The 27,753-nt window shown below is 45.5% G+C and overlaps 1 protein-coding gene across 3 annotated transcripts in view; it reads left to right on the top strand.

The window, feature by feature from the left end:
* pag1 (phosphoprotein membrane anchor with glycosphingolipid microdomains 1) overlaps window positions 1–26,633 on the top strand; it is a 48,033-nt gene extending 21,400 nt beyond the window's left edge. For 2 of the 3 annotated variants that reach the window (XM_076754171.1, XM_076754172.1), the window contains exons 2-9: window positions 9,991–10,026; window positions 11,555–11,786; window positions 12,641–12,698; window positions 16,084–16,180; window positions 16,651–16,820; window positions 17,042–17,482; window positions 23,189–23,248; window positions 23,562–26,633. In XM_076754171.1, coding sequence (XP_076610286.1) covers window positions 11,599–11,786; window positions 12,641–12,698; window positions 16,084–16,180; window positions 16,651–16,820; window positions 17,042–17,482; window positions 23,189–23,248; window positions 23,562–23,924 — 1,377 coding nt within the window. In that variant the 5' untranslated portion in view covers window positions 9,991–10,026; window positions 11,555–11,598 and the 3' untranslated portion in view covers window positions 23,925–26,633. The remainder of the gene's footprint in view (window positions 1–9,990; window positions 10,027–11,554; window positions 11,787–12,640; window positions 12,699–16,083; window positions 16,181–16,650; window positions 16,821–17,041; window positions 17,483–23,188; window positions 23,249–23,561) is intronic. The other variant, XM_076754174.1, reaches the window with a different exon arrangement.
* The last annotated feature ends 1,120 nt before the right edge of the window (window positions 26,634–27,753 follow it).

Raw genomic sequence — 27,753 nt, 5'->3', positions numbered from 1 at the left:
TTGAGAGGTAATTTACAAACGCTGTAATGTAATGGCTCTTGATGTCGAGGGGCACTCCGGAAGAGTGTGTGTATGGTTAGAGTTCAGACGCGTGTGTGTGCTGAGTGGTGCGCGGTGGCGTGTAAAGGACAGACGAATGAAAGGGAAAATGGAGAAGTAATCAGAGACACAGGGTGTTTTGCCCTTGCCCTTGATGGAGGTCTCCCCTCTACAGGTGTCCCTCTTGATTAATTGGTTAATTGGCTGGTGTATTAAATGTTGAATTGCCCCCAAATTGTCACCTCGGATTTTAACCAACCAGAGAATTTTTTGGCGTTTTTGCTTGGTTAAAACATGAATTATCAGAAGTTCTGGTTCCAGCACTGAAGCTGTTCTGACGCTGATGGTTTTTTCCCTTGAACTGTCGCCCATCTGCACTCAGCACAATTCATTTCAGTCTGGCTGTGTGTTCCACTTCCTTTTCCTCCTCAGTGTCACTCTGTGAATAATATCAGTGAGTGTCACCCCTATCTGTCCTGCTCTCTCCACACATTTTGCCACATTATCCACCCCCTGTGTCAGGGTGGATTTGCCTCTGGCCACCTCAGCTCCCTTGAAAGTGTCAGAGTGTGAAGGTGTCTCGGTTGCATTTCCCTCTCAGGCCGCCGCCTGCACGCCGAGGGCTTTAATGTATTCTTTCACTTCGCTCACTCCTCCTTCCTCCCTCCATCTCTCTCTGTCACGCTGCTGTCTGTCGCCTGCTAATTGGTTCATCTCTATTCAGATGACTGTGTGTGTGCGTCTCTTTCCCGCTGTATTTTTGTGTCTAAATTCCCGAGTGTGCGTGCACGTGTAAATAATTGTGCATGTGTGTGTGACTGACAGCAGATTTTCCGCCACCAGCAGGCGTTCAGTTTGCTGCTCTGATGCACATTCAGTTGCATCATTTGGTTTTCTGCTCTCCCTTGGGACACACTGAGCCGCCCCCATTAACTGATTTGAGAAGGGCTGTGGCAGCCGCCGCCGCTTTGTAAATAAATATTCTATCCTGTTATATATTTATTATACATGATTTGGCCTCTAGTTCATGCAGCTGTTGAATATACAAAGCAGTTTGTGGAAAAGGGAGCTTCAGCTGGATGATTATGCAGCTTTTGGCTCCAGTCGTGGTTGTAAAGAGACATCTGCAGAGCATTGCCGTGTTTGGTGTCTTCGCAGGCAAACAACAGGTGATAGCGGCGGGGCAGGCTGCATACTTTGACTTTCAGCTTAAAGGAGCTTGATGGTTTTAGAAATGAGAAGATTGGTACCACCCTTGTGTCTATACAGCAAACAGACGCTTAGCTTAGCTTAGCACATTGGTGGAAACAAGAGGAAACAGCTTGCCTGGCTCAGTCTGAAGGTAACAAAATCTGCCTGAAGCTCACTTTTTAATAGGTTATGCCTTGTCTTTTTACTCTGTATGAAAACCTTAGTGCTAAAATGACATGTTGTGGTTTCACAGGTGTAATGTGCCAGGCAGTTTCTTGGCCAGCAGCAGTGACTTCCTGGAGTCTCCACCTGGCAACCTTGCGGTGAAAAACTCATAGCGTAACATATTTTATTAACCTTTGGACAAAAGTTTCCAGCCTTTAAGCGAAGCTGAGCTATCCAGCTGCTAAAAAACAATTAATCTGATTTCCCCAAATATTTCGCCAGTCCTTTAAAATAGCAACAAAAAAACAAAACTTTATTCACATTTCCTCCCAAGTTGCTGCTGGTTTTGATTCTCCTCTCAGGGCTCGAGTGTTGTTCATCACTGAAACACCTTTCCTACTTACCGCCACGAAATACGGAAAAAGCTTTCGGCTTGTGAAATGAGAAATCAAATGGAATTGTGAAAAAGGCGGCGGCAGAGCCGTATCTGCCGCGTGCAATCTCCCAGAGTTGCTCAAGCGTACGGATTTAACCAGAAATCTGAAGATTGCTGTCTGAGGGTTGCCATGTCTTGCAGCACCCCCCTCTCACCCCCACCACCACCTCCTCCTCCTCCTCCTCAGCCCTTATAGAGGTTGCCACGTATGTTTGGCTGCAACCCCCCACGGCCACCCCAGCCGTCCACCCCACCCCTAGCTGCTGTTCCTGATTGTAGATATGCCCTTTGAGCCCCTGCAGGCTTCCATATTTTACCATATCTTTGTGGAGTAGCAGACGTGTTGAATATGCTGGAGAGGGACGAGGCTCTGGAGGGACGGAGGGAGAGGTGAGAGGAGAGGAGGAGGGCGAAAGGGCGAGGAGAGAAAGGTGGAGGGAGAGCAGACCAGCAGATTAAACAGAGACAAAGAGGATGGGGAAGACAGCGACAGAACTGGTGGTTTGTGTGAGGTGGAGGTGCATCGCCAGAGCCAGACTGGGAGGAAGCGGCCTGAGTGTGTGTGTGTGCATGTGGTGCGATATTAAGTCATTCCAGCCAGAGGAAGAATGTCTGAAAAATGGCTCCCATTGAAAGGTCACAAGCTGCATAAGCACGCCTCGGCCTCCTTCCACTCCTTCACTTTGTCACTTCTTCTTCCCCTTCATCCCTCCTCTCCGCTCCTTAACCTCTGCTCAAATATGCGCGCACACACACTCATTAGCACACCAGACTTGTGTTCCCTCTCATACGCGGCCGTAATGTGTTGTAGTCCAGCGCTGCGGAGGGTTGAAAGGGTCCGACCCCCTGCCATTCTCCCCGTCTGGGTCGCCTAATAAACCCACCCCTGCTGTGGTCAGACCCTTGTAAAGAAAGACCACATTTCCATTTCAGTTGCTCGCCTGCTCACACACACACACACATACAGACACACACCTCCTATTAATTCCCACTATTGGCCTGTGCCTTTTGTCCAAAAGGCTGGTGTCACAGGAGGAGATAAATGAAGTGCTGCGTGGCAGTTTTTCAGAGCCGAGGCAACGGTGTGCAGCCTCCACAGCTTTGGGGTGTGTCTGCAAGACCTGGAAGAGGAAAGAATGATACGGGCGCGAGTTAATGCGTCTTTGATGGCGACGGTGTGCGTGCAAGTCGTCCGTGCGCGTTCGCATGAGCGAGAATTAGATCACGCGTCTCCAGGCATCTGTTGCATCTCATTAGCAGCCCAGAATGAATTACCTCACACACACACGCTCATGCAGCATCCCTCATCCTATTCTATCCACCCTGATAATCCCTTTATCTTGGCGGCTATTCAACACATAAAGGCCAATGCCACTGAATAATGATGTGGTCGTATCTACTCCTCATTCACTCTAATGCTAATCTTCATCTCAAGGTGACAATGATAGAGAAATTGTATGCATGCAGTCATTCAGCGCTGAATAAATCTGCCGCGTCCTGATCAGAGGAGTGTGTGTGTGTGTGTGTGTGTGTGTGTTTGTTTTTGGAGTTCGCCATCAATTTAGTTGTGAGCAAGTGAGACGCACACACACTCACACATGGATACACTTTATTAGCACTTTGCAGCCTTGCTCATCCTCAAATTCCCAGAGTTCAACAGTTCAGTGCCCCCCCCCCACACCCCCCTCCACACCCCCAACCTCCATTCATGTTTGCAGAGAAGGTCACTTACAATGAGAGCGACAATCCCTGAAATCATTACAGCCATCCGTCTCTCTTTTCACGCTCCGCGCTCACATTTACATATTTGGATGATACGCCTGGCTGGTTTGTTTAATCACAGAAAATTGCTCCGCTGCACAATTACTGAAGTTTCTTTTTTTTTTTTTTCATTTTAGCATTGTGTCATTAGGTGAGCTGCGCCGCCGTCGCAAAGCTAATCCATTTGAGACAATGACAGGATGCATTTTTCTGCTGGAGCGGAGGGAATAAAAGTGCTTCGTCAGGAGGCGGAGAATAAAAAAAAAAAAGAAGGGCTTGTGTGGAGTTTAGCGCAGTTCATTAAATTTCAATTTATGTTTGCTTGCGAGGCAGCGTGGCAAGAAAAAAACCCATGAGCGTTAATGCTGCACGGGGAAAGTTTTTGCTTGTCATAGTTTTGGGTGTTGCTGACAATGATGTTTTTTAGTGATGGGCGAGGTTCTTAACATTGACAACGCCGTACACTTCCCCTTTTCAGGGAGCGGAGGGAGTGTGTGAAATGGCATCGAAATTGAAAGATTTATCTTGTGGAGGAGACACAACGCCTGAGAAAGCTGTGCTTCACGAGGAGCGAGGGAAGGAGAAAAGGGGGAACTGAAATTGAAAGGTTTTAAGTGTTTGAGGGTGAGAAAGTGAGTATGCTTTCTGTAGAGTGTGTTAGCGGCTCACAGTCACACACTGTTGAGCTTAGCTGAACGAACACTCACAAAATCACGTCCAGACGATTTAAATGCAAAGCAACGGCCTCGGGCGTCTGGGAAAAAGGACGATAACAGCGTAGATAAGAAGTAGGAGACAAAAAAAAGCTCACCAGAGATGCAAAAATGAGAGAAAATAAGACAAACTGTAAATAATTTACCCCAAATATAAGCTTGTTGTCTTCTATTTGTCACAAAAATTGCCTGACATTCAGAGCTCCAGCCTCAACTGAGTTGCAGCTTTGTGTTCATCCAGTTCAAATCCAGCAGATTCTGGTTCGACATATGCAGGCCTTTCCAAGACGTCATGGTCGTCGGCGTCCTCAGGAAAAAAAAATGCAGGAGAGGAAGACAGGAAACGCTTCTTTCCCACGGGGCTGTGTGACATTAACTAGAGGCAGATTTTACAAGCGCGCACACACATTTTTACACAAACCCTGCACTTGCACACAGAGCCTCTGTGGACTGCAGTGACTCAGGACAGCGCACAGAAACGCTGTCATTTACAGTGAAGACGGAAGACACATGTTGCCGCTTCTGGGGCTTTGCAGCTGGTTGGGACTCAGGCGAGGTTGGATCCTTGAAACCGGATTCTCCGGTTAACCGCAGGACCACCCTGCCGTTCTTCAAAATGTGGTCGTGAAAGATTTACCATAAAATACACAAATACGAGCGGAGGATACAGTTCATCTCTGGCGACATGTTTTGATTGTGGTGCAATCCGCATCCAGAGAAAAAGGAAAAAGAAAGAGCTAACATATGTGCAAATGTTCAGCACGCTATGCTGGATGAAAGATAAGACGCTTGCATGGCTGGTGTATCTGTTTGAATCTTCAGGGACTGAAACGTTTATCTGCTCGGGGGGGGAAATGCTTCATATTTCGTATTTGTGTCCCCGGTGGGAGATCGATATAAATGCTGCTGTTAGCAGATGTAGCTGCTGTGTCTTGCGATAGAGAGGAGCGCGGCCCTGTGTGTGGATGAAGATATGACACGTAATACGTGTAATATGAGAGGGGGGGGGGCGAGGAAACGGGGGAGCTTTGCTAAATTATGCAGTTTCAATTTCCCCATTTAGGGAGGATGGATCAATTTCTCATGCTAAAACCGTTAACCCTTAGGATGGGCAGTGTTGCCGTGGCAACATGAATTATGTCCCTTGATCAGAAGCACCTGTTTTCATGCTCACACAAGCTCGCGCACACACACAGACACACATGCAGATACAGACAGTGGTTAGCGAAGTAGTGCAAGAGTGATGAATATACAATGACCCGCCCTCCAGCACACAGACACACACGCACACACACTCCTCATTTGTGAACTGACACTTGTAGGTTTCTTCATTAGTAATGATGCATTTAATTCAGCAGATATGTGTGTGTGTGTGTGTGTGTGTGTGTGTGTGTGTACTTGCACTGTCTCCGTCAGGGCAGGGTCCCTCTTGCACTGCAGCCTGTGGGGAATTGAATTTCATCAACCCTCTCTGGGGATGGGTGTGTTTGTGTGTTTGTGTGTATGTGTGTATGTGTGTATGTATCTCTGCCTCTATGACAATGCACACAGAGACGCCTTCCCGCTTTCCTTCCTGTGTTTTCTTTCCCCTCTTAATTCTTTCATCGTCCTCTCTCCTCTTCTTCTTCAGATTCTCTTTTGGCTGCACTATGGTCTGTGTACATCTTGGTGACCCCCTCCATCCCTCTTTCTCTCTTAATCTTCCGCCCTCTCCTCCCTTGGCAGCGGTCCTCTATCCTTCCTCTCCCCTCCCCCATGTCTCCCACCCCCACCATCCAAATGGCCCTCCGGTCAGGACACAAGATGGTCAGTGGGTTGTATATTATGTGGTGCATCCATGGTCATTGTTTTTCTTATAATAACCAATGAAACCCCCCAAAAGCCCTTTAAACAGACTATTTGTGCATTTAATGTAATGCAGATTATTTGTGCATTGAATGTAAATATGTTTGTTTGTGTGTGTGTGTTTGTATACATATATATGTACATTTAGACACAAACATACATGTTTAGAACTCCGAATTGGTCAGCTACATTTTTTATGCTTCTGTGTACACACTTATATGTGTCTATGTCTATATATACTCATACCACTTTCACTGATTTGCAGCTCATTGATTAGCCATGCCTCATGTCCCCTTGGTGATATTATAATATCAACAAAGGGTGTACTACCCCCCCCCCCCCCCCCCCCCCCCCCGACAACCACTGGCCAGCTAACAATGCTGGGGCACGATGCTGCATGCTGGGAGTGAGAAATGGAGATGACAGGGGGAGATGGAGCTTATTAGAGGAGGCTTTGATGTGTTCTTTTTCTTTTTAAAATTGGATAGTTTTATTTGAAATGTGCTACTCGGTGTGGGTTGTGCTGAATCCCTGCAGAGCTACAAAGTAGTGTCAGTGGCATCGTATGTGCACTGCTAAATCTGCATCGTGTGCATGAATGTATCCACATTTCTGCTGCCCAGAGCGATCACAGAAAAGTAGACAAAGTGGTGCTGTTGCATACAATGCTTTTGGAGCAGAAACAGTAACTGATGAATTTTCCAAAATGGTGCACAAAAAGGAGCCTCTGCAAAAATTCCCGTTGTTTGGAATAAACTTCAGCCATCACTCTCTTCTCTCTTTGAGCTTCCTGCAGTGCGCCGCACTAGCATGACTGCTTAAAGAAAACAGAGACTTTCTCTCCCCCCAAAAAACTAGATTATTTATTATTGTGGAAATGCGTCTGGCTCTCCTCTGAGAAGCTTCCCGGGGCTCATTTCTCAGCAGCCATCCAGCTGTAAACCTTCCCCGTCTGCACCCGGAGGATCTTGCAGAGGGAGGTGTCACGCAGCCACAAAGGCGTCCACAGACAGCGAAGCGCTGCTCTGCCTGTGGATGTTCGTTCTCTCGTTCTCCCTCTGTCTTTCGCTGCCGTCCAACAGCTTGTCCAACAGATGACACACACACACACACACACACACACACACACACACACACACACACAGGCAGACACACACGTGGCTCTGCCTGGCTGGTACGCTTCACTGCAGTGTCAGGTAGGGTCTCTGCCTGCAGAGCAGCAGGGCTCAGATTGGATTCCTTGGCTCCTTGGCTCTAGTTTCTTGCATGGAAGGTTTGCCTTGATGAGGCTTTTTGGGTAGCCCCATGTCTTGTGTGTGTGTGTGTGTGTGTGTGTGTGTGTGTGTGTGTACAGCTGTGTGCGGGTAGAATTTGGATTTCTGCGTTTATTTCCCAAAACGCATTCCTTTTCAAACGACTTTTCCAGTCGGTTATTTTTTATGGCATGAAACAGAAGACAGCCACACTGATTGTCTCCCTTCCAAGGCTTCTGTTTTCTTTCATTAAAGCCTGAAAGCGCCGGGAGAAAGAGAATGACAGCATGAGAGAGTACAGTTGTAGCGCTTGGCTCGGCGTCTTGTATCACATGGTGGTGTCCTTTGAGGAGTTTTCCACAGTGAAAAAGATACTCAGAGCTTTTATGTATGGTATTTATTAAGTATGCAGCGTGTCCTCAGAGCGCAGACTGGATGGTTTACTCCACACATATTTTCTGCTCAGCAGGAAAATATGTCAGCAATGTTATCCAGAGCTGCATCTGTGTTAGTACTTAACAGGTTTTTCATACCATTAAGGTTAAGGTGGCGGAGACATTACATAAAATGTAACTGGAATGGAAGGATGCAAGTGTCGGGAATGTGCTGGAGGTCTGCCTCAGAGGGAATTCAGCGCTCCTTCAAAGCAAGGCTATGTAATATTTACTGAATGGGGCCGTTCAGAGTGATGGCAAATGCTAAGCTCTATTATAACAGTAGGATAAGTAGAGAAGAGTCGTTAAGTCAGCAAACACTAAGTAATTTCAATGAGACCGAAAAACTCCAGCTTAAGTTTGCTAATGACATTAGCCACTGTGAGCTGCTGTTCGCACCAAACCATGTGAGGCTCGAGCAGCAGAACCTGTTTTGGATTGACAAAGAGTTTTATTGCTTTTGAGTTCAACTTTCATTTGTAAGAGGAAGAATCTGTTATTTCTTCTGCTTTTATGGTAGCTCAAGATGGTTTTTTTTGTCTAAATGACAAGTGAGAGTGAACAGAGTAGATGGCATGTAGCACAAACTGCTATTACTTACTATTACTGTGAAGAGCTGCTTGCTTTTCAGTGTTTCACATCATCATAAATTCAACACAGTTTTCACAGTTTATCTGACACTCTGTATAATAAATGATGAATCTGGGACTCTGATCTGCTGCATCAAGCCAGTATCAGCCACAATATACCCGAGTCACATCAAGTACAGTCTCCCTGTCAGTGACACTTATGTGTTTGTTAGCAGTTGCACACATTCGTTCAGTCATGGCAGACCAGTTAACTTCCATAAAAATGATCCCATTGAGCACAAAACTGTGCATAATGTTTTCAGATGAGGGGGGAAAGAGAGCCTGCCGTACGATGGGAGCATCCCTCGATGAATGCCAGCGTCAACATGTCAAAATGAACGACTAAATTATTTAGTTTGAAATGTAGAAATGCGCATTTCTCTGTGCTTTTAGTAACCTTGGAAACATCCTCGTCTCAGCGCGAGGTCCAACTTGTCTCGTCTCCTGCTCAGTTGTCATGGAGTTTGCTTCCCTCCGATGATGGTTGCCGTGCCTGAGCAGAGACGGGGGTTGTGGTGCGTCCCCCGTACACCACCACCTGTTACCATGGGACAGCTAGACCATGTCCATGACATCTGAGCAACACCGTCCTACTGTCCACTGTCCTGTTCTAGAAGACGACTCTGAACTTTCCGTTGTCCAGGACACCTCGCATGTGTGTCCACATCATTGCACTGAACGCCAACGTCACACCTAAACACGCACACACATCACCTGCAGCTCCTTATTCCTCCGCGGTACGAGTTGCCTCCAAAACATTTCTCTGCATTTTTTTTTCTCTCCGCCACCATAAATAGCGCTGATGGGAAGAAGGGAATGTTGCCATGGTGACACAGTGCTGTGGCAGCCGGTAATTATTCTGGTTTAAGTGCCAGCAGAGACACACGCGAGCTGGCACACAGTGGCTGGTAGTGACACCTGGACACGAGCGTGGCAGACAGACCCAGTAAAGGAACTTATCAGGGCGGGCGTTAGTCCCATTAAGGGTGGAGGACCTGCCAACATGTTGACCACATGTAGACTTTTAAGGGGAAAAAAATCAGGAAATGAAGGTCAAAAATCTCAAGTTTATAGACTGAAACATGGCAGCTCAGGGAGTGTGTGTGTCCAGGATGCTAAACAGTGAATATCATGTGTGATACGGTGAGATCACATGGTTGTTATCCTCTCAGTTACATGAGCAGACCAGTCAATAAAGTGGACATTGTTTGTGCATGTGAAGACGCTGCACATGGCTGAAGGTGTGTGCGTGTGCATGTGTGTGTGTGTGTGTGTGTGTGTGTGTGTGTGTGTGTGTCTCTGTCTGAGAGGTTGCAGGCAGCCTGTTGGTCCAATATGTATTTGATATGGGTATTAAAAAGCACAAACTCCCTCGCTGCTCTCCCACTCACACACCAGCCTACATTCATGCTTCTACACACACACACGCACACACACACGCACACATGTCCTCCAAGGATAATAGTCAACTCAGTACTCCCCCCCCCACCCCACCCCTTCTCATTTTTATCTGCTCTCTTCCAGGCGAGGCCAACCTGACTAATCATCCAAGGTGTCAAGGTAAGGTTGTGTTTGCCTCTCACCAGCCTCTCACACTGATAGCAACATGAGCCCCGGTGTGTTTTTCATCCGGGAAAACACAACCCGCCGTTTCAACAAAAACAGGAATTCCTCAGCGAGCTTTGAAGAAGAAGTTAAAATTGGCTTCTGCGGCTCCGTCTCATTCTCCACGAAACTTCCCTTGCTGCTCCAAGGCTGGAGGAGCGCTTCCCCGTCTCCCACACTCCCCGGTCGAATTAGCATAGGCGAGCAGAAAGAGACACAATGGAGTTTTTCACCACCGGCGCAAAATACACATATTCTGTTTGCACATGCACACACCTATTGCCCCTGACAGGAGTTTGGCTCACGCACATGCCGGAAAAGGAGACGAGGAAAGATAGACTGACATATTGTTATCGCTGCCTCCCGATCCTTGGCAGGTCTGCTGTAGCTGTCTATTCGGATGATTGAAAGGAGGAGGACACGTAAAAGAGGGCAGATAGATAGATAAGCGGAGAGAAAACACTCCTGACTTTCTGTGTTTTTTTCCCTCCCTGCTCTCTGTCTTTCCCTCTCAGTCAGTCCTGCCTGTTACTTTCTCTGTGTGATCATCTTCTCATGGCTGCCCTCCCTCTCTACCACACACTGCAGTGCCAAATGTCCACACATGCACGCACAAACCCTCCACTCATTTATTTGTTTTATTTGGAGTTTTCTGGGGCTCGGCGTGGCACACCAGCCCGTCCCTACCGCCGCCTCCCCCACCGTGAGCCACCTGCAGCTCCACACAGCGTCATAAATCACCCATGATAACATCAGGGGCTCCATCAGTTCACTGAAACCCAACTTTGGCTGTTAGACAGAGACGTGACGAGGTTGCTTATGCTGTGCGCAGAGCCCAGACACCAGTTGTGGAGGCTCTGGTGTGAGGGCCACTGCAGCAGACTCCCTGTCTGCACTGCAGTCTGACTCTGCTATGTGCTGCCACCTGCTGGGCACAATATGCAGTTGAGCTTCATGCTATTAAACCCTTCGTTCTTTATTAATTAATGTTAAGGAGTAAAGTGATCAAGGACGTTGCAGGACCTGCATAAAAGTACGATTTAAGGGCGTCAGATCACATATTTTATTAAAGATATCAGATGTAGGTTTTACTGTTGCTCATTACTGTTTCATAATAGAATTGGTGGATGACTAATGCAGCTTCCTGTGATGAAGCAGCTACACCAAAATCAACTCAGTCCAGTATGTTTGCTCAACAAATAAGACACAGTTTGCACAGTTTGGCTGGTTGTATCCTTCAGTAAATTGTTCTTATCCTCAACCTACAATAATCATTAAGGATGTGCTGAAAATGTGAAAACACGCAGATTCTTCCACTGCATAGTTAATCTCACATTTGTTCAAAGCTGCTCGTTTAAATAAGAAATGATCCCACACGAAAATCGTTGCTGGTAAATGACTTTATTTCTGTTTGTGGGATTCCAGGCCGCAAAGAGTTTAAATGACAAGTTCTCTTGTGTATATTTGTCTTGTGTTTCCCCAGCCGGTACCTGTCAGATGTCCTCCCCTCCCACAGTGTGATGCGTCATGGCTCCGGTGCTGAGTGGAGTGTGGTGGGGCCCGGAGGCGGGAGTCGTGGGGTCAGGGGCTGCAGCTGCTACCGGGGTGGCATCGTGGCTGGGCAGTGGGCAGCTGGTCCTGGCCGTCACCCTCAGCACCCTCGCCGCCCTGCTGCTGGTCTCTGTGCTGTTGCTGCTGTGTGCTAGCTGCCAGGGGTGAGCAACCTCTCACACACATATATGAGCATATATTATTGCTATAACTGTTGTTGTTGAAGGTTTACTGTTTTCACTTATCGATGCATCCTGCAGCCAGCTATCTAAATTACTCCTACTGGAAATGGCGAATCTACATTGTAGTGTTGAAAGTTGCATAAATACCTGAGAGGGCATTCTTCGCTGCAGTAATTATAGGTACAGCAACGATGAAGAACAATTCTGCTGATTACCAGTAAACAGTGTCCTCAGGGATGATGTGGCTTTAGTCTAACAACTATGAATGAGTGTGTGTGCTGCGGGCTAGCATGTAGAAAGTGTAGTATTGTAATTGTTTTTATATGAGCCCACAAGAGCTTGAATGTCCATAATGGTAAATTTATCTTACAAGCCACAGTCAGTAAAAAAAAGGTACAGGGATGAATAAAACCAATAATATTCAGAAAAGTACACCTTGAAGGTCGCTTAGAGAAAGCAGCGAAGCCAGAAACCAGCGGACAACCTTGTGATATGCAGCTTTTTGAGTTTTGGTTTGAAAGGCCTGTAGCTGATGGAATAACAGACCTTGTGTAGCTGAGTGGATTTGAACACCTTCAAACACCCTTTTAAAGCTGAAAACTGGCGCTTTAACCTCATGTAGTTATTGTTTCATTGAAGCCAAGAGCCAAAACAAAGAATCACTCTGAGGCCTTCACCTGATCTGAGCAGAGAAACAGCTTTGCTTTAGATTCACACAAGACGCTGACACCACAAATTGCAATATTAGGCCTGTCAGGCGTCCTCTGTGCTCTGTAATCATCCTCCTTTTCTGCCTCTCTCTGTACTCTCATCTCTCCATTTTCCTCTCTTTCTAGGCAGAAGAAGGCAGCCAATGGACAGCCAGCAGGTGACCATGAGAACCTCATGAATGGAGTGAGTTGGACTCAGGGATTTTCTTTTCTTCAGGGAACTGCAGGTGTTTAGGAAGTAGTCTGTGAAATACACAGCTGGTTAGCCTAGCTTAGCATAAAGACTGGAGACAGGTGGAAACAGCTAGCTTGGCTCTGTCCAAATGTAACAAAGTGCACGGGTTGGACTATTTCTTGGCAAGGTGCAGTTACTTCCTGCTGTGCTGTCAAGGAAATGTCCCAAAATGTTGAGCTGTGCCTTTAAGGGAAATTAAAAGCAAATTTTGAAGGGATGCTGAAGCAGCTCAGGGGGCAGCTTTGATGAAGAAGCTGTCTCTGAGCATTCACTAATAAGATTATGATTAGGTTTCGAGTTCAGCTTCCTTTGTTTTTGATGTATTTTTGTGTGTGTGCGTGTGAGCATGTGGTACGTGGAAGGGACCAGCTGTGTGTTTTGAGTCATCTTGCCAGAGTGTGTCAGGGAGATTAATAATTACATGTGTGAACATCCACATTTGCATACACACACACACACACACACTGTACGTACACATTTGCTCTGTATAGTAGGTCAGGGCTCGGTAACATCTTGGGATTCTGGGAAACTCTGAGAAAGATCATTAATTAAATCTCAACGCTGGAAAAATATTTACTCAGATCCATTCTCTCACTTCATCAGAAGCACACACATTGTGTTACAAACAGAAGCATTCATACACATCAAGACACACACACACACGCACACACACTCACGCACAGTCCTCATTAGTCGCGGCGTGTGTGAGTGACATGTCTGTAATCAGACAGTGTAACCACTTGTAAATGAGGCTGTGGATGGAGCTTCTACATTGGCTGCATGCTTGAATAGCACACACACGTATCCACTATGATGTCCTCACACACACACACACACACACACACACACACACACACACACACACACACACCCTCTGACATTTGTGTTTTAAACCACTTCATCACACTGACACAGAAACACACTCAGCTGATTGACAGCCTCCATTTGCTGGCAGGAGCCGCTGATGAGGAAGTTCCACTGGTTGCTATTCACATATCATTTGGCTTTAATATTATAGCGTCTATTTAAAATGGAATTGAAATTAAATTCAGCAGAACAAGACAAAGGGCACAACAATCTGAAAACAAACTCTATTGATCCAGTGGATCTTTGTGCTTTCTTGCTACGTGCTTCTCATAATGACACTATGCTCTTTAACATCTTGTCATGGGTAGAATAATAATAATTACCGCCTCCCATAATACTGACGCTTCTGTAATCAAGGAACATTTAAGTGTGACAAATGCCCGGCTTTCACAGACTAAGTGTCACCCACGTACCCTCATGTCCTGTCACTCCCTCTTTGGCCTCGTGTATGGATGGATGTATGTGTGCTTGTGTGTGTTGGCCTACATGCTCACATGCGCACGTTCCTCAGAGCCTTTTTCCATTTGATGGATATCTTCGCTGTAACCTGCAATTGCGAGGTGATCAAATCGTGCTCAGCAGGAGCCCATTTAAATGACGGACCATGTCACAGCCTGATAGGTTAAATGGGGGTCTTTGTCTTCGTGGATGTGTAGATTGGCTCTCCTCGGCTCACCCGCAATCAGTCTGGCTGTCGCCCACTGCGGCCGCGTCCGAACACGGTGAAGGAGCTCTGGCCTCCAATGTTTCCCTGTTTAATTACATTTTTAGCCCAATTGTTTGAACGAGTCTTTCTCTCAGTCAGGGTCTAGATGTCACAACTTGTGTTTTAGTGAGATCCAGCCAGAAAAGGACCGTGCGATTGTATTGTTTCTCGGTAGGTTTGATCACACATTTTTGGATAATACCAAAGGAAGATCCAAAATGCTCCAGAAATCTAAATTTATCTTCATCAATCAATCGATCATGAGAAATTAAATGTGGAATAAAATGAGAAAAGATGGTGCAAAAGAGAACAAAGACATGAAAATAATTTTCTTCATCTTGGAGCAATTTCCCATCTTAGTCAAGAAAATTAAACAAAAGAATAACACCAGAGATATTTGGGTCATAAAATAGTTAAAGATTACATCATAGACTCGCCAGTTGTTATGAGAGACATTGACCACTAGGTGGGGCTGTGGAGCTTCTATAAGGCAACCTTCTGCTCACACAGAAGGAAAACAACAAACCCAAACAAAGAGAATCTCGACTGGCACCTGTTCATATATTTTCACAGAGTTTTCTGAGCTCTTAGAAGTGAGTGACGGAGCGATATCTCGTCCTTTAGAGACAAGACAGTCTGTGGTTAGAGCACATTTTGGTAAATCATGCCTCAGTGCGGCAGGTGCTCAGCACATGCAGTGTTCATTAGTGCATGTTCTTTTCAGAGTCTGTTATTGGGAGTGTCGATTTGAGTGTTTGCTCGCTGGCAGAGCTGATTCGGCTGCTGGTTTTGCCACGTGATGGAGCAAATATGGAAACAGCCCTCAGCTGGAGGACGTGGTGCAAAGACTCAGTGTTAGAAAAGGCTGCTCTGCTGAAGTGTCCTTGAGCAAGACTGAATCCCTGCCAGCTGCGGGGTTGTTGTTCTGAAGCTTCCACTTGACTGTAGAAGGTAAATTAGGGAGGCAAATTCCTCTGCGGGCATCCTTAAAGTATCATCTTCTATGGTTTCCATTTTTATTCATGCGATACCAGTAATGCCTGACACATCAGCCGCCTCAGTCGAACTGCGCTTTATACTTGACTGGGTGTCAGTGTCTCCTATTAATGAACCGAAGTGACGTTAAAAACATAAAGCGAGACGTGTCCACGCAGGGTTTCAAGACTGAAGAGCGATGTCAGATCAGCTCAGCCTGTCAGAAACCCAATTACAGTCAAAGATAAGAGTAAACACCGTTGTGTCTTCATTAGGCGTAAATACATTTTTTTGCACTCGCAGAAATCCTGAGTTATCTCTAGATGTCTTTTGTGTGCGTGTAAAAATACACACCATTTAATTAAGAATGCATAACATACTGATAATGAGCTTGAAGCCATCAGTAATGTGATCGGAAAAGCAGAGATAAGGAACAGGGGAGCGTGGAAATTGTAATCAGTGCTGCAAATATGAGATATGTCCCCCCCAAAATCCTGAACAATGATTTTCCAAACACATCACAATCTGCTGACAGCGGCTTCTGGATTGCACCGTGGTGTGAAAGTCATCCACCTTGTGCAAGCTGACAAGTGCAGATTGATTTCTGTGCCCTGTAGGAATTCCATGACTTCTTTTTGGTGTGTTTCAGGCGGGAAACTGAAATAACAATAATAATGATAATAGGAAAGATTGGATGTTTCGTGTGCGTTAGTTTTGTTCAGCACTGAGATGAGCTGCCAGCCTCTGGGCTTCACCCAGCACTGACAAACATCCTTTGTTGTGCAGGTGTCAGAGAGAGAGACGATCAGCCAATCAGCAGACAGTCCAGCCACTGATGCGGCCGTCAGCAGCTCTCACAATGGTCCTCTAACCAGCGGTACAAGTAAGCCAGTTAGCTAGTTAGCTTTAGCTTAACATGTCATGTGTTTGTTGTTGATGTAGGCAACCATTTGAAATCTATGATACTGATCACTGCTGGCAAAGTGCTGCATGTTTCTGCTGTTTCTTACCTTTATAATTCAGCTATATGACAGTAACATTTGCTTAGCAGCTGGTGTTACACAACGTCTTTGTTGTCTTCGAGCTTTGGTTCATGTTAAACGTCAGCTGTTGTTTTTTATAGCCATATCTATGTAATGTTGTTAGTCATTTTTACCTGGGTGGGTACTAAATATCACTGACAGAAAGCTGTAAATAGCAGTGAATCTATTCTGCAGTGATGAATAAGGAACATGTGACTCATTATAAACCCACTTTGAAGCAAATGTTATGAAATCCATCTCTTTTAAAACACTGAAAGTCACCAGTGAGAGCTTTTTTTTTGACTCTCCTTTTTTTCCTACGCTCCACCAGTCCTCACGGACACACAAGACACCAGCCCCCAGCCGTCGGAGGAGATGCTCTCCAGCCAATCAGAGCTCAGGTCCTCCAAGTGTCCTCAGGACCGCGAGCTACCCAGCATTCCTCCCAATAACGCCCTCATTGGGGACGGACCCCCAGCCTCAGGGGACAGCACTTACGAGGTCAGTGTCTAAAGTCGAATGATGCCTTCACTTGTGCTGAGCTTGAACGTGGTTGTTAAAAGATATTAAAGCTCTGATTGATTGAGCTCAGTGTCAAAACATAGAGAAACAGACTTTGATTTCATTGATTCCCCAAGAGGTTTATGGAGTGATTGAGTGAGAAAGGTGAGAGTCGTTAAATGTATTTTGGTCATTTAGAAGCATTTGTATCTGATACCCAGGTGGTGAAGGAGATCGCGGCGGCATCACGTGACGTCAGCGCCGAAGACTCCCTGTACGAGACGGTGAAGGAACTCAAAGACCCCCCGACACAGCTCAGCGTCCCCAACGGTACCGTCCAGCTGTGCCCCGATGAACCTCCCCATCACCCCCCTGCCCTTCTCAACGGCCACCTCAGCCCCTGCACACCCGAGCGGGGACCCCTGTGCACAGGGGTGGAGTACGCCTCCATCGACCTGAATAAGAAGAGCCGTCACAGCGCCGACATGGAGGCCAAAAGGCGCTCTGACAATGCAAGCGTTCCTTCCCACAGGCCTCTGGAGGAACCAGAGGAGGACTTGCCTCCGCCGGTACCCGAGAAGGTTCTGGATGAAAATGACAACCAGCCAATGATGATGAATGGGCTGGCGGGGGCTGGGCTGCACAATGGAGAGGTGAGAATGGTGTGTGAGTGTGTTTATTTGGTCTTATACTTATAGATTTCAATCAGGAAACATTTGCGTACTGCAGGTTCAGCCCTATTTCATGAAACAGAGAAAACCTCATTTACTCAACTCAGATGGAGAAAACCAGGAAGTGCAGCGAGAAAAACACGTTTAAATCCAAAAATAGGAATTTATATAGCAGCTAGCTCCACACCTGAACTCAGTCCTTCATATTAATACTTAGTCAGCCATTGCTGTCCTCTCTGAAGCAGTCACAGCAACTTGAGTCACTACTTGCTAGCAAACAGTAACATTAGCATGAGCAGTGTGGTTAATATTAGCAAGCCATCTGTCTCGTTAGCTAATGGTAAAAGTCTGCTTTTCACCAAGTTGAAACATGATGAAAGATGACTCTCTGAACCTGATTGGTTCTCTTGTGCACTCTCTTAGCCCTGAGTTGTGCCTCACAGGTACAATCTTTATAGAACCAAGTAAAGAGACTTATATGAAAATAGTTTTAGAGCAGTAAAGACAGAAAGTTGGACATATCGTTGCACTTCCAGGGTCACACTGGGTAACCTTTCTCATATTCTTATCCCCAACCCAACACGCCTTATCCCCACATAAACTTTAGGTGTTTCATCTTCTTGGCGACACTGTGTTAAAGCGTCAGTGCAGCTGGCTTGAGAAAGAGACCATGGAGAACAAAGAAAAGGGGAGATGTGTCGCCACTACAATTATCGTCTGCTAAGCTGCCAGCTCAGTGCTGCTTTAGGGAGAGTTACAGACTGAGGGACGGGGAGAGAGAGAGAGAGATGGGTGTAGCAGTGGAGAGAGAAGAATGGAGATGGGAGCTGGTGTGGGAAGAGCAGCAGAGAGTAATAGATGAAGAAGAAGATAGTGACAAAGAGATGATGGGAGATTGACGCAAAAAGAGCCGAGAGGACCGGGAGGCATTAAGGGTGAGAGAGACAGAGTCAAGAGTGAGAGACAGTGAGATGGAGAGAAAAAAAGAAAGCCAGCAGCATACAAATAGAGCCATCTGTAGTGGAGAGGAGGGGAAGACAGGAGCACGATAACGAAGAAACAGCACCGGAGATGTGAAGGAGAAGAGAGGGAAGACAAGTAAAAGGAGCGGCGAGGTGAAAAGCAGTACGGTGTCATGCACTGAACAGAGCTGCTGCCGCCGCCGCTGCTCTCAGCATGCTGCCTTCCACATGCGGAGACCCAGCAGAGAGACGCACTCAGAGGACACACTCACACAAACCAACAAACACGCTAACACACTGTCAGAGCTCAGGAAGAGTTGCATCAGGCTGTCGACAAGCACACAAACATCACGCTGGCAATCTGTCACAAAGCTGCATGAAGATGCAACTGTTCTTCGTCTCCACACACCCTCTGTTCATATTTACTCCTTCCTTCTACATCACGTTCTCCTCTTTCAAAGGATGATCGTGGTTTATTATAGCTCATTGTGGGTTTTTTTTGTTTTTTTAAGGGTGGCAGTGCTGGTTGGTCTGTCGTCCGTCAGAACTGAAGCATTGCTGTTAAAGATCCCCTGCAGACGTGTTTTAAAATGTATATAAAATAGTCTACTGAATAATAATTTGGGTCTGATATGGTCAAATAAGTTAAATTATCTTATTAAAATCCATAAAATGGCCTCTACTCCTTCTCCCTCATTTAAAATTCCAGAATCTATGAATATGTAATTATTTCCAAAGTTTAACTGTTGGACACGAATGTCTCCTATTTCATTGAAAAGTCAATTCTCAGTGCATTGGAGGCGTCAAGCTTCCACATTACACTTGTCTAAGTTGACTATTGGAGCAGAACTGGCTTCCAAATGAGTTGTTAAGTCACAAATCTTTAAAACTCTTTAAAACTGGAGTGCAGAGAAACTTTCCAGTTCCAGCAGATGAATGTGAAAACAGCCTTCTAGTGTCAAACTGCACATACATCATTCTGCAAAGCGAAGCTCAGACATCCAACTTCAGCAACAAGAGGAAAGATATATTTCAAAGCGGGGGCAACTTCAGGTCTGGTGCAGATGTCGACGGTGCCCAGAGGATGAATCCTAATGACTTTGTTGATCCACTGACTTTTCCTCTGCCGCCACCATGAAGTTAAAATTTTTGAGTGAATGCCTCAGCAGCTATCGGCTGGTTTGCCAAAATTCATAGCAGTCCATTCGACAGTACATTGATGTCCCCCTCGGGATGAATTCTAGCGTCTGTGGTGATCTCTTCACTGTCTTTAAGGCGCCATCAACAAGTCCAAATCTCCACTATTTTGATTTATGAGCAAATACCTGTAAAACTATTTACTTGCCGATCAGCCTCAAGACTATGAAAATACAACCCACGTCGCATTAAACCAGAACTATCCTTTAAAATGCTCATCTCCTCTGCTCGTGTCCTCCCCCTCTCTTTATTGCTCCTCTCTTTTTTTTAGTCACGTCTCTCGATCCCTTTGTCTCTGCTGTTGTAGCCAATTAGTTAATCACTGCTGCTCGTTTGGACAGCAGGCGACTCCAGCCTCATCTGACCCCTGGGTCCGTGTTGAAATCTTGATCTAGTGAGCTCCAGTGTATCTCCAAACTAGCCACACACACACACACACACACACACACACACACTCAAAAATGCACTTATTTGTAGACACACACATATATAGCTTGTTGGCATGTCTAGTCAGCATTAATTCTGTTGTTTCTCCCCATCCCCCCTTGTTACACACACACACAGATACTACGACACGTGTGTGTCTGCATATATTCTCCTACACATAGACTCCCTGGGGCTGATTTAAGGTTAACCCTGAATGTTCCCGGCTCCCCGTGGTTTACGCTCGTGTATGACCAGGAGCCGTCTGTGATTTGTCTTGTCAAATCAAGTGTGTGTTATATGCGTGTGTGTGTGTGTGTGTGTGTGTCTGAGTCTAGTGAGCGCCAGCTGGCCACCATCACTATGACAGTTAGTCTGGCTTCATGATGGATGATATGGGCTATAGACACTCTCGATCTGTCTCTCTCTCTCTCTCTCTCTCTCTCTCTCACACACACACACACACACACACACACACACACACACACTCAACTGTACAAATGCATGGGTGCCTGTATGTAAATGTCTGAATCCCCTCAGGTAGCAGCTCGGTAAATGCTGCTCATACACACACACACACACACACACACCAGGCAGGCTTTGTCATACACTCACGGTTTTCCATACGTACAATCTGGTTTCTAGTAATCATTTCTGCTCCTCGGGGTCTCTCGATCAAAACAATAACCAAAGACGTAGTTTGATGATGTCATGATGCAGTGTGGGGTCATGGGAGTTGTCACCATTTTCTTTGGAAATCTGCCTGACGGGACTCAGGCAGAACTGTTCATGTATTAAAGTTTGATTCACGCTACATTTAGTCACATTTGCAGACTTCCCTCCTCACTCTTTGACATATCATCTGGTGCACCTTTACCTTAAAAAACATCATGGATTTCTCTGGGCTTGAACATTGTCATTTGGGATAATGTAAGCACACAACACTATGAACACTCACTGCAGACACACACACACACTCACACGCTCATTTTTCTGTGACCTTTCATTCACAGCGTCTTTGATCCCGTGCAGTCGTACAGTTATTGAACCGTCATAAACAGCAGTAACACTTGTTTGCAGTCACTTGCCCGTGTGTCGCCTGTGGGCTTTTCATGTGAGGTGCAGGAAATTAAATCGACCCCGCCAGTGGGCTGCTGGGACATACGCTGGGGGGACACGGTCCAGGTAAACTGCTGGTCAGCACTGTTGAGCAGCTGAAGGGACTATTGTTAGCTAGAGGTTTTGAATATGTAACGCGCGTGTGTGTTAGCGGTTAGAATTGGACTTCTTGTTGATGTGGTTTATATATTTTACATACCTACAGATTGTTTGGAGTCGTTTATGTACACTTAAATGAGCACGTGGAAGATAATCTGAGTTGATGTATTCGTACTGATTTATATGTGCGTGTGTCAACATGCACGTCAGCGTGACTGACACACTGACACCTGAGTCGTCCATCTTCTGAGGCCGCTGTAATCAGCTTACTGTCACACCGCCATGTCCTGTGCGTCATTGTTTCTCCTGCGTACACATAAACGCATTCCCATAATCCCGTCTCTCATACACACACACACACACACACGTAAACATCTTATTGTAACATGTTGAAATATTAATCTCTCAGTGTGTATAGACAACAAACAAACACCTGTCCACACACTTACAGGTCTTTAAATGACTTTAATACGCATAAAAGAAAGTTTTTAGGACTACAATTGAATGCCCATTTGCATCAAACTGAGGCTGAATTCTCTGTTTATTGCTGACTGTGTGACTGACTTCATGAAAAGTCCACTTCAATTTGCGGTGATGCTTGAGCCGAGAATAGGGAGGCTGCAAATTAGATGAACAAATATTGTGAGGCACACTCAGAGGTGCGGAGACTGGGTCAAGTCACCTTTGTCCATGTTTCATACGAAGACTCCTCTGGGGCACTCTGCCTAATTGGCCGGCTAATTAAAGCGAAATGAAAAAGGCATCTGCTGCATTACAGAGTGTGTGTCGGATCTATAAAAGTAATCATGTCTCCGAACGTGCTTTATCCATAAAGTAATCACATTGATTTATGCTCTTTGAGAAAATGCCAGAGAAACATGTACTTGCATGAAGATGCTACAGCTCGCAGCCGGGGCGGACGGTTTGATGGATGAGCTCTGTGCACAGTTTTTCATTCACAGCGTAAGAGTGCAGTGGCTGGTGTGGCGTATTGTGCTGTGCCTCAACAAGTGAACTGCTTTTTTTTTTTTTTTTTCAAATGCATCAACATTAACCTTGGTACCTGCAGCCAAGGACGAAGCATATCTGAATTTATTCCTTGCTTCCAGTTAAAAAAAAATATCACTAAAAGCAGCGTTTTTCCTCTCGGATAATGTAAAAATCCCACATGATATGAAGTATTTAGTCAGTGCCGGCAGCGATATTGAGGTTCTTGTTAGACTCCTGAGGTGTTTGCCGCCGCTGTCAGTTGTGCTTTGTTGATTAATGGTTCCCTCATCGATCAAAAGGCGGACAGAGGCTGTGCGCAAAAACAACACACTCTCTGTCACTGCCTATTGACTTTCACTCAATAATTTTCTTAATGAATGGGTGGTTATATACAACATTAGCTTCATATGTATCGCAGCAGAAACGGCAAATGCGGAGCTGGTTTCTCTCCCACTGCTGGGAATAGTTCAGAACTTCAGTTTATTGATCGGTTGCCGAGCGCTCTCTTTAGACATTTAAAGAGATTTTCCACTGGTGTTTCTGGGAACTTGTCAGTAGTTTACCAGCATGTTTTAGTCATGCAGATCAATAAGCTCTGCAGCTGTACAGTATCTTAATTGCAGTCCCTCAAAGTTGTTTTGAATAGCTCTATTACGACTAAGTTGCAGTATTACTGCTTTTGATTGTACTTGTCAGAGAAACTACTTTTTCCTGTACTTTTTTACAACAGGAAATTCGGAAAAATAAAAATATGTGACAAGTCCTCAAATGTTCTCAACAGCCACTTTTTTTGGAGAAGTGAAGCATCCACTTTGTAGCCTTAGGAGTGTTTTAAATGTCTGATTCTGCGCTCTGTGTTTTCCTTCTGCTGTACTTAAACGTAGCTTTTTGTTCTTTTCTCCTCCAGTTACACTCCCCTCTGTCTCCTGCACCGGGGTTCGACAACCACACTCTGTCAGACAATGAGGTAAGTGTGTGTAAAACTCCCTTATTCCCCAAACTGCCATTTTCAGTCCCGAGACGGCAGCACTTTAGTCTGTGAATGCCGAATGCTCCAAGCACAAAAAAGATTAAAAAAAAGGGGGAAGAAAATGGTAAAACAGTCATACAACATCAGACGAAACGCTGTGAGGGAAGAAGCTAGCATGGCATCAGTTTCTTTTTGTGTTCACGTTCCTGTTATCTCCATGAGTCTTCTTATATTTCTGACCATTTTACACAAGTAAAAACCAAAGGAAGAGCAATTGGCATGAACAGCGTGTGTCCTCTCTGTCCTGCAGTCAGCAGTGTACTCCACAGTCAACAAAACAAACTGCGACGACGCTGTGAACGAGGAAGACAAGGAGCACGACTACAGCAGCATCGCGGAGATCAAAGGCCTCGTCACGGCCTCTTCCTCCAGTGACCTCTACGCCACCGTCCGAGATATCTACACGCAGCCCGACGAGCCCCAGCCGGGGGAAGACCCCGTCCTGGACAGCACGGATCCCGGCTACGAAACCATCCGCATCCCAAAGACTAGTAGCTCGGATGATGACCACAGGGCCGGGCTGGCAGCGGAGGGGTCAGACGCTGCAAAGGCGGAGCCCGACTACGAGAGCGTCGGAGAGTTGGGTCTGGGCCGGGAAACGTCCCGCCTCTGAGCTCTTCACCCTCATCTTCTTCTGTGGCTGTTGGGAAGGAGCTTCCTCTCTGAACTTGCTGCCAACCATGCTTTTGGTGCGTGACTTGGGGAGGGGAAAAGGCAGGAAATGGCTCACCACAGCATCCATCATCAACGCATGAGTGTCCTCTTTACAGCTTGGGTACGGTTTGTCATATCTGAACTTTTAATTTATCAACCAGGGTGAATGTCATTGGTACTGGTCGGCCTGCTAGAAAATGAAGTGCAGCACCTCGGTCATTGGGCATTAATCTCGCGGAAGAGTGCACTTTGGAGCATCATTAAATTCCTCTTTTGTCTTTGTGACGCAGATGCATATCAAGGAGACATTGAACAACGCTTGATTGTGGAAAAAGATCAAATAAATATGAAATAAATCACAGCTCACATGCAGAGGTTTAAGGGTTAGCTGAGGTCACTATCAGTGCCTGTGATACAAAGAAGAATCCAGTGCCATATAATCATGAAATTCATGCACTTACTGTACATATGAAGGTAACATTATTTGTATGCCCCCTCTGCAGCTGCTAGTGTCTTCCTAGCTCCTTCCAGGCGACTCAGTGTCATGTTTTATTGACGTCTCAGATGGTTTATTTCTTTGTCCAGTACCTCCACTGTGCATTCTGCTGCTTGAAATTCCTCTAAATGGGTTCAAGGCATGGAAAGCAAGAGCCAATCTTATCTGTGACCAAATGCTTAGTAGAAAGAAACATTCGACAGCTCGCTGCAAACGTCAAGGGTTCGACACGTTACAGGACACGAGATGTGAAACTAGTCGTCTGCAGAACCAAAATGGAAACCAGAGATGGGGGAGGGCAGGCGGTTTCACATGAGCGGCGGTTTCACAATACATTTTGAAAGCATTTTTTTTTTTCCTTTTTTAGACGTTTTGCAGTCCATGTCAAGGTTTTTTTTGTGAAATTCGTATTTATTTTTATTGTTTTGTTATTGTGAAATGTTACGGCGCGTGTCTGTGTGAGAAGAGTGAATAGGGTTTTATAGAAGTTTCTAGCATTTTTATTAAGATACAAAAGGAAAGTGAGTAGTGAGATAATGGCAGTTGTAAAGGTACGCTTTCCCCTGACTTTTTTTTATTCATTTTTCAAAACAAAAAGTACACATGATGTACTGTCATGCCGTATTATCATTTTTGCACAGGGGTCAAAGCAAATTCAAAAGACGTGTAATGTACAAACTCGCATTATTATCGCACATGTACTCATCAGCTGTATTCTTTGGTTGCCATGTTTTTCGAGCCTACTCTTGGTACAGTATACGGTCTTGAGTTGGCGTCCAGAGCATACTGTGGTACTGCATTTATATACCGCTTCTGAAAAGCATCACCACAGCCCAGTTACACCTCTGCACAATTTGAATATCGAATGCTTTTTAACTTAGCAGAAGCACTCTGAGAAAACCATGTGTGTGTTTGTAGCTTGTACTGACGACATGCCAACCAAGGCTTGTATATAGTTAGAGCACTATTTTAACCAACTGTTATTCGCTGGAAGTTTTATGTAAGCTTTTACTTATTTGTACAACGTCCAGAGTGGTATCATTTGAAAGTAAGCCTGTTAAGAGCACTGATGTATGTCTGCTTTGTTTTAAGGAAAACTGAAAGCCTTCCTTTACCTTGTATTGTTACTCAGAGCGTTTGAGTTCTGAGAAGAAGTAACCAGTCAAAAGTCAGAAATATGGTACAATGTTTTGGTACATTAAGAAAAACCGTAGGCGTGGTACTTTTATTTAAGAAACTGAATTAATGTATCAGTACTGTTGTTTGATGTTTGTTTTCACATGAAGAGGGCCACTGTTTTTGTTTTTTTTTGTTGCTCTGAATATCTCTTTCAGTGTCTCTTTGCAGAAAAAAAAAAATGGTGTCATCATCTGTTTCCACCCACATGGAAATATTACAGCCTTACAGTATCTCCAGCCGTAGTTTGTGTTTCATTAGACATGCAGGAGCTTGTTGCTGGTTCAGACAAACACAGCGAGCCCGCGCTGACTGGTATTAGACTCATAAATGATATCAGGCTTTTGAAATGCCATTGCGTCTCCCAGCAGCGGAAGAGGGTTTTAAATGTGATCCACTCGCAGTGTTTTAGGAATGAAAATGGGTAAATGAAACCCTAAAAAAAGAGCAGATTTTTACTTCTGCAAATAGTTAATTATCCTTCTTATTTACACTCCCCCAAAAAACCCTACAGAGTGATGTACCTGTGTGTCGGGTGGTGCCATCATTTAGATATAATGGTGTTCACAGAATGCCATAAATGACTGCTAAGGAAATTATCTGTCAAAGGGGGGTGTTTTAGTGCCAAATCTAATCAGGACAACACACACAGAGACACAGTTAATAGATACTTACCTAAAACCACTTACTCTCTCTAGCCGTCTATCTCGGTCATAAACACACGCACACACAAACAATCCCCTTCAGGGAGTGGGGGTGTGGCAGAGGTCGGGAGATGCTCCCTCGCTGCCCCTCCGTCAGCTCCGCTCTAATGAGACCATTTGTTCCTCCTACAACCAGCAGACGACTCCTTGGTGACACCTGCTTTTGATCACAGGGCAAGGCCTGTTTTGGAAGTTATGGCCACATCCGTCACTCGGCTCTGTCCGATTTCCATTCTCTGCATGTAAATATTTTATGACATGAATTGTTCTATTAAAATATATATATAATAAATGGTGCCAGTGTGTCTTTTTACTCACCCGGGGTGCTGTCAAGGAAAGATTGTATGCTGCATATGATTTTCTAAAAACATTAAGTTTGACATTAATTAGGCTATTTGTTACTGTGATAATGTTGGCTGGTATATTCTCTCTGCCACACTGGCCAATAATCACGATGAGTGAATTAGTCAGCGGGTAAACTTGATTTATCAGAGCGCTGAGAACTTTCTAATGAAAAGGAACAGACATTCTTTCTCAGAGAGCAACGACTTGTGTCACGTTGTGAGATCACACTCTCTTATTTAGCACAGGATGTAGCTTTCATGAGCTTGTTAGCAGCCTGCGAGTGCTGTTATGTGCAGTCTTGTAATGAAAAGCACAAGAAAAAAAAAAACCAGCAATGTGACTGCTGGCTTATTGTTCTCATTACATCACATACAGGTATCACTGCACTTCTGGCAAGGGCGGCTTCACTTTACTGTTAGAAATTTGCATTTTGGTAGATATTTGCACAGTGTCTTAGCTATAGTTAGTATTTCTGTCCTGTCTAAATGATCTTATAAAGCTGGAACTGGTTGGCTCTTGCCTGAGCAGATTCTCGAGCCAGGCCTTTAGTAGAATAAAACTGGCATTTAATGAAAACCTTATGAGAAATTAAGTAACCTGTTGTGTTTACATTCACAAAAACAGACCAGTGCAGTCCATTACTTCCATTTTAAAACCAGATCATAGTAATTAAGAAATCCCATGGCACCTGGAAAGTAGGCTATCCACGCCTTTAACAACTAGGTTATAGCATAAAGCCTGTCTGTCTGGTCGAAGTTTTCCTTTCCGTAGCCTAAATTCCCCTTTTTCCCTTTCTTTCCCTCTGCCATACCCCCTCCCCTCTCGCTTCCTTTCCATCCTTGCGTCATTGTTTTGAATGGAGCATCCTCCCGGCTTGCATTACCTTCTGTCGGAGGAGAAGGGGGAGCGGTGGGGGCTTGTGGAGGCGTGTGCTGCACCGACCAATGGCGGCCCGCCGTGGCCGCCGGACCGCACATGTTTACAGGCAGCATTCCGCCGGTAGAGGCTCTGCTCGGTCGGAGCGGCACGCGGACTGGATCTCGCGGGAGCCGGAACTGGAGTCGCCT

This window comes from Chaetodon auriga, chromosome 17, assembly GCF_051107435.1.
Source record: "Chaetodon auriga isolate fChaAug3 chromosome 17, fChaAug3.hap1, whole genome shotgun sequence".
NCBI classification, from domain to species: domain Eukaryota; kingdom Metazoa; phylum Chordata; class Actinopteri; order Chaetodontiformes; family Chaetodontidae; genus Chaetodon; species Chaetodon auriga.
The sequence above is the reverse complement of the archived record's forward strand: the minus strand, read 5'-3'. Positions and strand labels throughout refer to the sequence as shown.